The sequence below is a fragment of the Phyllobates terribilis genome, unplaced genomic scaffold (genome assembly GCF_046119375.1).
Source record: "Phyllobates terribilis strain yellow unplaced genomic scaffold, ASM4611937v1 Scaffold_9__5_contigs__length_417890890, whole genome shotgun sequence".
Taxonomy (NCBI): Eukaryota; Metazoa; Chordata; class Amphibia; order Anura; family Dendrobatidae; genus Phyllobates; species Phyllobates terribilis.
This window is the reverse complement of record NW_027362769.1, coordinates 110,927,174-110,939,513: the sequence shown is the minus strand read 5'-3', so window position 1 is coordinate 110,939,513 and position 12,340 is coordinate 110,927,174. Positions and strand designations below refer to the sequence as shown.

Here is a 12,340-nt window from a genome sequence, read left to right as displayed (position 1 = left end):
CTGGTATGCATGGCACCCCTCACCCTAAATCCTGGTACACATGGCCCCCCTCACCCCCAATCCTGGTGTGTATGGTACCCCTCATCCATATCCTGGTATACATGGTACCCCTCATCCCTATCCTGGTATGCATGGCACCCCTCACCCCAAATCCTGGTATGCATGGTACCCCTCACCCCTCAATCCTGGTATGCATGGCATCCCTCTTCCCCCAATCCTGGTATGCATGGCACCCCACCATCCCCAATCCTGTTATGCATGGCACCCCCCATCCCCAATCCTGGTATGCATGGCACCCCTCATTTCAAATCTGGTATACATGGCACCCCCATCCCCCAATCCTGGTATGTATGGTACCCAATCCCTCATCCTGGTATGCATGGCTTTCTCATCCCCAATCCTGTATGTATGGCCCCCTCATCCCTATCCTGGTATGCATGGCACTCCTCATCCCCCAATTCTGGTATGCGTGGTACCCCTCATCCCCCAATCCTGGTATGCGTGGTACCCCTCATTCCCCAATCCTGGTATGCGTGGTACCCCTCATTCCCCAATCCTGGTATGCGTGGTATCCCTCATCCCCCAATCCTGGTATGCATGGTACCCTCACCCCCAATCCTGGTGTGCATGGTCCCCTCATCCCCCAATCATGGTATGCATGGTCCCCTCATCCCCCAATCATGGTATTGTATGGTCCCCTCATCCCCCAATCCTGGTATGCAGGGTCCCCTCATCCCCCCAATCCTGGTATGTGTGGCCCCCTCATCCCTTAATCCTGGTATGTATGGTACCCCTCATCCCCCAATCCTGGTATGTATGGCACCCCTCATCCCCCAATCCTGGTATACATGGCCCCCTCATCCCTCAATCCTGGTATGCATGGTCCCCTCACCCCCCAATCCTGGTATGTATGGTACCCCTCATCCCCCAATCCTGGTATGTATGGTACCCCTCATCCCCCAATCATGGTATGCATGGTCCCCTCATCCCCCAATCATGGTATTGTATGGTCCCCTCATCCCCCAATCCTGGTATGCAGGGTCCCCTCATCCCCCCAATCCTGGTATGTGTGGCCCCCTCATCCCTTAATCCTGGTATGTATGGTACCCCTCATCCCCCAATCCTGGTATGTGTAGCCCCGTCATCCCCCAATCCTGGTATGTGTGGCCCCCTCATCCCCCAATCCTGGTATGTATGGCCCTCTCATCCCCCAATCCTGGTATGTGTGGCCCCCTCATCCCTTTCACGTTGCACACATACAAAAAAAATAAACACTTATACTCACCTTTCTTCCCTGTGCTCCAGCGCTGCTGTGTCCTGTTCTGCCGGAGGCCAGGGGAGGTGTGCGGTGCCAGAGCACTGCGCTGTCTGGCGCCATTTTGCTGAAGACACGCTGCAAATGTGTCTTCAGTAAAATGGTGCCGGATAGTGCTATACGCATGCACCGATTCTGACGCCTTCACTCCGCCCCCGGTCTCCGGCCAGAAAAGAGGCGCCGTGGCAACGCTCCTCCTGGTCAGGTAAGTATGTAAGTATGGTGCCGGAGATCGTGGTATGGGTTCAGTGTCTATGCATACCGCGATCTCCGGCGCCATACACTCCTCTTACCTGTAAACGGCTCCATCCGTTCTTCTGTCTGGAGCCAGACTGCGCGTTGCGCATGCGCAGTCTATAGAGCCTTCAGACAGAGACACGCATCCCCGGTTATATTATAGATTGTAGGCACTTTCTGCAATGGACCAAGATCAGCACAGTCCTCTTAAGTGGTCATTGGCTACATTATCTCATGTTCAGCAATCTGCAATGCATTGTGTGTTCTGATAACTATCATAGACAGTGCTACATTTTTCAGCAATGTTTCGTACTATAGTCCTTTCTTTGGGATCAGCCAAGGTGGGCCAGCTTTCACACCCTACACCCAACAGTGGCCCTTAGGCATCTATGGCCTACTTGCCAGTTCACTGGTTGTCCATTTGTAGGGATGTGGACTGTGTTACGCTGCCCCTGAAGACAAGTCATGTGAATACTGTTGCGTGGTTTTATATGTAAAAGTAATGTGCTTCTTATCTAATGTATTAGTATGTAAAATGGTAGTGCATAATGTGAGTACAGCATATGATAAGCTTAGGATAGCATTAAATATAGAATAAGGATAATAGGCTTAGGGAATGGTAAGGATAGAACTAGCCCAGTGGGTGGGAACTAATGTCAATAAAAGGGGGGCACTTCCTGGTTAGACAGTTCAGTGTCAGTTAGTGAAGTGCTCAATGAAGCCAAGTTCATGCAGTGGGAGGCCGAATAGAGTTCCCTGATGGATATTCCAACAACGTCTGGAGCCTAGGGCTTGGGCCAGGTACCAAGGAATGGGCCTGGTCTTCTGACATCACAAGGTCAGTAGATGTGGAATTACGTGGGGGACCAGTGGCCTGTTCTGAGTGCACTGCTGGAGTGGACCATGAATTCCTGATGCTGAGGGATTCAGTGGGCTTGGGGGTAGTCCAGGACAAATGGGTAGCTGGACTGAAGAGGAGTTCTACTAAGGAGGAAGGAAGTGCGAATTGCTGTGCCCTGTCCCACTTGTACCCACCTGATGAACTTGGACTGTAGAGTAAATGTTTAACTGTTACAAGGAACTTGGTGTTCCATGCACTGTGTGCAGCGGCTCCAGAGAATGGAAGCCTGGAGGCAGCGGAGGCCTGCGGCCTACAAGTGAGTATGATGTACCCCACACCCTACAGCACACTGGGACTGGGACACCCCTTGTCTGTAAAGTGCCAGAGCGAAACAGGACAGTACCTCGGTCGTGACTACTGCTCTGCCCAACTTTACACATACAGTATTCAAATCTTTTTTGGTAGACATTAACCATTGCACACCGGGAACATCCCAGAAGAGCCGCTGTTTTGGAGATACTCTAACCCTGTCATCATCTAGCTATTACAGTTTGACCTTTGTTAAAGTCACTCAGATTCTTACACTTGCTAATTTTTCTTGGTTCAAATAAATCAAACTTCAAGAACCAACTGTGCACTTACTGTCCAATATATCCCATGTCTTTACAGGTAAAAAGTGGTGAGATAATCAATGATAGTCACTTAATCTATAAATGGTGCTAGTGTTACTGCTGATCTGAGTATAAGAGCTCACTCGTAGTGGTCGCCATGCGCCAAGAAAATTAGCGTAAAACAAATGCTAATTGTATTTGATTTTTTGCACAATTGCACAGCCATCAACAATATGGAATACATTTAAACTTATTTTCTTATAATCCATTTGACTCGGCAGCACACTGGGCGCATGGTGACCATTATGAGTATTCCTATCCTACTAAGTATAAAAATGTGCATTCATTAAACTTTTGGAACAGGATACCAGCCTGTACAGAGTTAAAAATAATAAAAAAGATAATCATAATTTTTAATCGCTCCTCATCCCATTTGGAAATGGGTGTGTTTGTGGGAAGCGATAATAATTTTCTTTGATGAGCACGGATTTGAATTTAGTTCCGTTCTGTACAAAATGCTAACTTGTGTTCAGAAAGCCAGATAAAAATATTCATTGCGATGTTATGAATATTAGAAACCATATTTCACGCTCATAAGTCTATAGGAATGTGCATAATTGACTCCAAAAATATCCTGAAACAGTATAAATGGTGTTAATTTACCTCCTTCATCGCTCGGCAACCTCTGCAAATAAATGTACTGCGACTATTAACAGTCTATGGAAGTGAAGGTCAAGCAGAAAACACTGACTCTCTGCATAATAAACAGCAGGTAACTTTCTGTTCTACTAAATGTTAAAACGAAAATTAAAGAAAGGTCGGAGTCACTAACATTTCTATACTATTTTTAGAGAGTTACTTGACATCAGATATTAGTGCCTAAATATATATTTTCTCGTATTTCCAAGAAAGGGCTGCTAACTAAGCACTGGTTGGTTTGGGACCCTTGTTCAGAAACCCAGTGTGTGAGTCTCTTTCTACCATTATAGCGATCCTTATATTCTCATATTTAAAAAAAACACTATTAAAATAGTTTAACTATTATCAATCCGGTAGGATAGCCTTCATTTCCTGCATACTTGGGAACATTCCTGCTCCTAGAGCAGTGAAGGAATGAAAAATAATGTCCGTGGTGGGCTAGAGCAGTAAAGAAATAAGGATAACAAAAGTGGATTCCAGCAGGGAAGTAATTCACAATCACATTCCTGGTGACCTATAGGAGTGAAGGAATGAAAAATAACATCCATGTTGGGCCAGAGCACTGGAGGGAATCAATGATGGAATACGACACTGAAGTGATTAATGATAAAATTCCTGGTTGGCTAGAGCAGTGTATGAATGGAAAAATAACATCTTTGATGGGCTACAGCTGTATAGGGATAAAGAATAATATCACTGCTGGGTTATGACAGTGAAGTGATTAATGATACCGTTCCTGGGGGTCTAGAGTAATGGAGGAATGAAAAATAACATCACTGGAGGGCAAGAGTAGTGAATGGATGAAGGATAACACCACTGGTAGGTTCATAACATTCATGATAGTCAACAGCAATGAAGGAATGAAAAGTAATATCCCTGGTGGGCTAGAATAGTAGAATGATAAAAAATGACATCACAAGTGGGTTAAGTCAATGACAAAGTGATTACTGATTGACTACAGCAGTGAGGGGAAAATTCATATAATTGTGAATGGATTTATACCATCCCTGGTCTGATGTTCTGGAGTAATAAAGTAGTTAAAGATTACATCCCTGGTGGTCTATGGTTTTAGTGTTAGTGGTTATCTACCTCTAGAACTGGTTAAATACCTTTTCCATCTCTTGCTGTAGATTGCTAGGACACAGCTACTTCATCCTGAGCGATCACAGCTTAGACAGTAAAAGATTCTCTGCGATTGCCTGGCTGAGATCATCTAGTGTCTGTGTCATCTTGAGAGACCCACACAGACTTTGAGAAGGAGGAAGAGACAAGAGACACATGATACTTATTTTAAAACCTCCTTTTATAACATATTTTTTTACTAGAACAGTGAACTTATGGAATTTTATAGAACTTTTTATTTGTAGCACAAAAATAATTTTTACTTTGTCAAATGTTGATTAGAACTGAAATAACATTGAGCAGCAGCCAAATCCTTTATGTTCCATTAATCGCGGAGAATTCAATTTAAGAGTAAAACATATTCTGGTTTAGGAGATTTCCATGTGATGTCAAATGTAATTAGTACCCTACTTAGATAAAGCATCAGTGGCTTACTGATTAATATTTTAATAGTTTATATATTAAAAAATATATTTTGGGATACATTAAGAGCTAAATCTCCACTACGAATATAGATTTTTCTCTACCACTGAGTTGCTTTACGCTTCATTTATCCAAATAAATATTTCACATTTGTTCATCGTATTGTATATTAAGTAGAAGATATATTCAATGAGCTGTGATTTCTCATTTCTTCCATTTCTGAATGGAAAATATAAACAATGCTCAAGTTTTTAAAAATGGTGGAAAATATACTGGTGACTAAAGAGGAGCGAATCGATTCACAGGACTCGGGTCCACCGGCAATGTCAGAGATCCATGGCCACCAAACGGGATGTCTGTGAACTGCCTCCTACTTGCCAGTATTTTGTGTTCCTCTTCTGATTTGTAGGCCTGGCACAATTTCATCTTTGTGGCTTCATGTACGCCTACCAATCAGAAGAGAAACGAGGATGCCGGTAGGTAGAAGGCTACCGTCTGGCAACCACAGAACTCTGACATGGCCACTGGACCAGGGTATTGCAAATTGATTCGCTCATCTCTACTAGTGACCCAAATTTTCTGACTGCTGACCTATCCACCTGACCCTGAAGTCTAAACACCCTGCTTAGATAGAGCAGCATCCAGTTCTTCAGGCATATGAATCATCAGCCTCCACCAATTATGCTTCTGCCTTTTGTTTAAGACACAAACCAAACCCACTAAGGGTCAATGGCATCTGAACTTAAAGTGGTTGTCTGGTCTTAAGCTACAAGTCTGCAGTCACTCTATATGACTGTAGACTTGTGAATCCTGACATTGCGCTCACTGCGCGCTCTTAGGAATCTATGATGCCAGCGTCTTAAGCGGTGGGAGTGTGACAGCAAGTATGCAATTTGCAAACATGTGGTCACGTGCCAACTGGATGAGCGTGTCCTCGCTCAATACACTTGTATTGAGCAAGGCCGGATACAGTCTAGTTGGAATGTGGCTCGAAGTATGCAAATTGCATGCTTGTGGCCACATGACCACCTGCTCCCGGCGCCGAAGAATCCTAACTCGTGCAGTGCACATGATGTGAGGATTCACAAGTCTGCAGTCACATAGAGTAACTGCAGACTTGTAGCTTAAGACTGGACAACCCCTTTAAGAGACACTCTATGGCTGGCATAATGATAGAAATTTTTGTTTCCTAAATCTTGTATATTATTTTATGCTGTTACTATATCTTGCTTCCATCTCAATATTTCAAGATTTCAAAACTCTATTTCAAACATGTATTCTAAGTTTGAACAATTTGGTGCAGTAATCAGTAGTGTTGAGCGAATTTGTTCAAGATTTGAAATTCGTGTTCGTGTTCGGGGTTCCAACTTGTTCGCAACAAAAAAATCGGCTCACCCATGAACATCCCTGATTTGCCACGCTGTCACGCAGATAACATCAGGCAAATCAGGGATGTTCATGGGTGGAGCCGATTTTTTGGCGAGAACAAGTCAGAACCCCGAACACGAACACGAATTTGAAATGACGAACAAATTCACTCAACACTAGTAATCGGCTCTGCAGTTGCTTTTGACTCGCCCCCTGGGCCGTGGGGCACCCGGAACCGGGCTTCAGTGCGATGATGGGGGTAGTAGTGGCAACCCGATCCCGTGGCTCAGGGTGGTCAGGCCAAATGCTGTGGCAGTCTATTTGTAGAGCTATGAATGTCCGACTACGCCACCCGTGGATTGCGGTCAGGGATGATCGCCGCTGCAAGGCAGACCGCTGAGGCTGGTGTGCAGCATAGGATAGAATAACTCCCCACGGGAAGAGTGTAGCCTCAGGGCAGTGTAGGTGGATGCTGGGGGTGATGGTGCAGGCGCAGCATAAATCACACAGAGTCCAATGATGCAGTTCAGGCCTTTTACTCACAGTTGAAATCCAAGTCACTTCTGTCAGCAATGACTGCCCAAGCCGTGCTGCATCCACCAGGTGAGGGGCTCGGTCAACCCCCAGGCAGTTCAGGAGTATGGCACAGCACTCCCTTCTATCCTTTCTCTGGCCTCTCGTGCCCCACCAGTGACCATGCTTCTGTCCAGCTGCCTCGGGCCTTCTCTTGGTGAAACTTGGCGCCAGTTTCCCTGACCCTATGTGGTGCCTTCCTAGCGCGTGTAGCAGGGGGTCACACCAATAGATGATCACGACCTCCGGTTTTTGCCGGAGGGATAATTTACCTCCACCAACTTGGGAATCCGGTACCCTTCTGCGGCCTGACCCTTCACCCGATATAATGCGGGCTTGCAACGGTTGCTGTCCGTTCTGCTCTCTTAGGGTCCCTTCTGCTTTCTTGTTTCTGGAGCCTTTCTACTCCTCTGTCTCTCCTCTTTCCTTCCTTCTCCTTCTCCTCTTCTCCTCTCTGGCTCCGGCCTTTTCTCTAGGCCTGCCTTCTGAGCAGAGTTCCTACAGAGCCCCTGCTCCCTGTCACTTCTCCACTATACTGACTACTGAACTAAGATGGCTCCCACCTTTTATCTGCTTCTCTGTGTCTGAGCTCAGGTGACCTGCACCCAATAAGCTCCTTCCTATGCTCCAGAAACCGTCCCCTTCTGCTCCTACATCACTGGGTTCTCTCCCCCCTCCCCACTCCAGCAAGGGACAAGGTCAGTTGTGCCTGCAATTATATGGGAGCACCGTCGAGCTGTCCCCCGGAAATGGGAAGTGTGTAGTGGATGACCATCTATTATTATCCATTTGCCATAAGCTTAAATATTAAATAAAGGAACCGATTGATATTTGTTTCGTTTTTTTCATCAAAAAATTGTGGAGACTATTTTTTTTTTCACCTGCAAAAAAAATGGATAGCGGACCGAACGGAGGTAAATAGAAGACATCTTATGCCACATCTGTTCCCATTCACATGAACGGATCCCGTACTGGAATGTTTTATTTCGGTTTTTATCATCCGAAAACAAAAATAAATACAAAAATAACTACTGGACATGTGAGCAGTGCCTAAAATAGGCAATTGTTAAAATGTGTGCTAAAAAATCGTTTTAATAATATGAATATATCTCGGCATGTAAGGCATCATCATTAGTGTTGAGCGAGTATGTTCTGGCCGAGCTCCGAGTATTTATAGCTGCTCGGTGATATCTTGAATCGCTACCGTGTGCATGATTTGCAACTGTTTGACAGTTTTATTACATATGAGGAATGTGTAAGAAATAGACATTCCTCACATGTAATAAAACTGTCAAACAGTTTCAAATCATGAACACGGGAGCGATTCAACCATATCACCGAGCAGCTATAAATACTCGGAGCTCGGCCCGAGCATACTCGGCGAAAGGGTTAATAGAACATACTCGCTCAACACTAATCATCATCACACTACATCCAATATTAAAAAATGCTGAAGGGTTTTTTCATCTATGCTTACTATGTAAATTCGACTACTAACCTACCAGGCCAAAAATTAAAAGCAAAGAACAAATATCATGAAGATCAGAAAACTTTTACATATATTCAATCTATAGATCCAATTTCTATGGGGAGATACAGACTTTTTTAGAGCAGTTCCATATGGCAGGTAAATGGGATAGATACATTTCTGCGGCTGTAGACATAGAAAACATATTGGTAGGTTAAATCAACATAATTATTGTAACTTAAAATTGTCAACAAGGTTTGTGGTGATTTAACATCATAACTAAGGGGACCCCGATGTGTGATTTTAATCAGTGATGATTGTGTATGTTTCTATGCCTCCTAATTTTTGATAATACAGTTCTTTCAAGTTACATGTTACTTTTTCCTCATGGTGAAGATTATTCTAATTAACCCGAGAATATAATTAGGCTCATGCATTAAAATTAGTCCTATTCGAGGTCCAAAAATAACACTAATTTAACTGTAAGATTCTAGGTATTCATCATCATCATCATCATGAAAAAAAAATATATCATGCACTTTCCACTTGTAAAATGTTAAAGTAAATGTGAGGATTCCTCCAGGCACGTGCTAAAAGACTGATTTGCAATTCTGTTTTGCAAAAGTTTACCAAATCAAAAACCTCACAAACAGAGATGAGCGGATCAGGCAAAAATTCTAATTCGACTGTATTTTCTGGGAAATTCAGTTTGCGGAGAAGCTATTTTTCACAAATTTAATGTCCCTTATTATGTTCTAGGGTCTCTCCAGACACCAGAACATAATTACTGTAGCATGTAAAAAAAAACAAAAAACTTATACTCACCATATCGCTGACCTCTCTGGCCCCTCCGCTACTCACCCCCACTCGTCCGGTTCTCGTCGCATTTTCTGATTCAGTCCTTGCATTGCAATATAAACAAAAGCCTCAATAGAGATGTGAAAAAAGCCTAAAACCGTCCCTAAGGGTTCATTTAGATTCACAGATTTTCATCTGTTAACGAATGCTGATCTACTGTATGCAATCCAATTGGCGTTCATTTACTGGCGTATTTACACACTCCAATAAGTACTGATGGCAACAGTGATTCATAGTACAATCATTCTGTCCCCATGCAGAATCATGTTAACGGCAGAAGGATGTGCTGCCGATAACATGTTGCCGATAACGTGCTGCCGATAACATATTGCCGATAACGTGTTGCCGATAACATGTTGCCGATAACGTGCTGCTGATAATGTTTATTGGGTATGAGAGTTCTTACGAATTCTTGTTTGCCAATTGTCAGCTTGTCCAAATGCACGTTATGATGGAGTTAATTACTTGGGGAGAAGGCTGGAGAACATTGGTTTGAGACTTGCATTAAAGAATCACTCCCATTACATTTTCTATCCTCTTCATATATTGCAGTCATCATATTATATAGCACCGACTACTTACAATTGCTCATTTTGCCCTTCTACCCAGTTAATTCTTCCTTTTTCCGTTAGGTCTATTGGCATCACGTGATTAAACACTGACTAGCTGAGTCCTTCTAAGATCTATGTAGAAGCAGGAAGTCTCTTTCCCCTGTATGAGTCATAAGTCACTGCAAAAGTTCCTGGCAGAAGGGAGGAGGAAGAATTGAAGAGGGGAATGAGTCATACAGGGAAAAGAGACTTCCTGTTTTTGCATAGAGCAGAGAAAAGAGAAGAATTAGCTGGGTAGAAAGGCAAAATTAGCAATTGTAAGTACACAGTGCTATATAATATGATGACTGCAATATAGTAAGAAGATAAAAACTTTGATGGGAGAAGGAGTGCTTCTTTAAAGGGTTCAATTGAAAGCTGTTTTTGCATGCCAGGCAGTTGACAGCAACTTTTCTGCAAAATCAGCCAAGTAGCTATTGGGGGGAAAAATTAAACAAATAACATGCAATCACTTGTCGATTGATCCTGATTTGCTGAAAAGTCATTATAGCAGGAAATTTGATGAGGTACAATGGACATATTGTATAAATGTATACCAGCCATATAAGCAAAATGGTTTGTTACACAGTCAAGGACAGCATGCAAAAATAAGTAGGGCCCAGTAAATCAGGGATGACCAACAATTAGCTTTTTACTAGGAAATATCCTCACTATCTCCTTTTCTTACTGGACGACATCTTACTGTACAATTTTCCAGCAGCCCTAAGCTGGGGATAAAGCTTCCGTTACCTTCATTTCGATCTCGGCTGCCGTGTGTTTTGTTGTTTCCAGTTTTTCCACCAGGAGTGTGTCCCCCAGGAAATTACTTTCTGCTGCTGATAGGCGTGTCAGTAATTCATCCTCAAGCATTTTCAACTCAATTTTGAAATAATTTTGTTGCTTTGTGAGCTCAGACTGAAAAGAAAATGGTAAGTTTTAGACCTGTAATTGTACCGATGCGAACAATGGGAATACACTTTGCTACCTTTTAATTTTCCTGATTATTCAACATTTTACAATAGTTCTAAAGCATTTAAGGTCAGAACTAATATCCAGAAAGGAAAAGGAGTATAATTTGGGGCTTTATCAGGTACATTCAAATGACCATTTTATTCCTTATTCATTCCATTTACTCACAAATTACTAACTTAAAATGGCTCTTTTGTTATTGGGCTTTTTTGTTTTTAAGTAGCATTTAGAGCTGTATATTCTTTAATGTATAAAATATTTAATTTCAAATATTCCATAAAATATCTAAATGTTGCAATATATGCAATCTGCATTCCATTCACATTCCTAAAGTCGTACACTATATTGATATACAACTGTTAGAATCAGCATGGTACCCTTAATAAAGGCAGTTTTCAGTATGAACTGATCGTAATGCTTTTATTTTTCCACGTTTCTTTGCTACCTGTCAGTTCAGGATTAAAAAAAAAGGTATTTTTTTCTCAGTCTTTTATCTATAGGATGTGTCTAGTATGTCATCACAAATCCATTGACTTGAAAAAAGATAAGCTGCGATACCAGATACAGTCCATAGAAAAAGAGTGGCGCAGTTTCTGGAAAAAAAAAAAAAACTACAACTTTTTTTTTATTTCACACAACCTTAAGCTAATAGGGAAAAAAGGAAAGAAAGAAAATGTCACAATAAATAAATTTCTATACACCTAAAATAACATTTGAATTGTCTAGGAAGATAATCACAATCACTAGTACATTAAAATAATGACAATACCTATTTACATAAAAAATACAAAAACCTAACAGAAACCTTGCAATTCTCCACTAGAAACAATGCCTTATACTAGCCTCTTACTTCTTGTTCTGTCCAGATGGCTTTTCAACAGTCTTATTATCATTACAGACAGAATTACAATGAAGGGTAATACCTCTACATAGAGTAAATAACACTGGATCCACCATTCTCAATAGACAATGTCACAGCTCACCTCCTCCCCCTCACTTCACAATCACCCTTTTCCTTGATCTAAGCAGTCCCTTTTAAATTCTTTAAGACAAGTCAGCAGGATCTGCATCTGTTTATTGTTGCTAATGTACATGTGTCCAACAGGAAGTAGGAGTCTAATATTAGGTCTATTGGTCAGTGTGAAAATTGCTAGTATTTTTTTCTGTTTATTTAAAGGGAATCTGTCAGCAGGATTTCACCCAACAAAATATTTAAATGCTCATGTAGTTCTTTCAAAGACAAGTCCAGCAATACCTTTACATGAC

The 12,340-nt window shown here is 42.3% G+C and overlaps 1 protein-coding gene across 1 annotated transcript in view; it reads right to left on the bottom strand.

Annotated features, from left to right (window-relative positions):
- The window catches only part of LOC141161707 (dynein axonemal heavy chain 11-like), a 1,128,345-nt gene that overhangs the window by 89,462 nt on the left and 1,026,543 nt on the right, over positions 1-12,340 (bottom strand). The window contains exon 56 of the mRNA XM_073646926.1: positions 10,856-11,020. Coding sequence (XP_073503027.1) covers positions 10,856-11,020 — 165 coding nt within the window. The remainder of the gene's footprint in view (positions 1-10,855; positions 11,021-12,340) is intronic.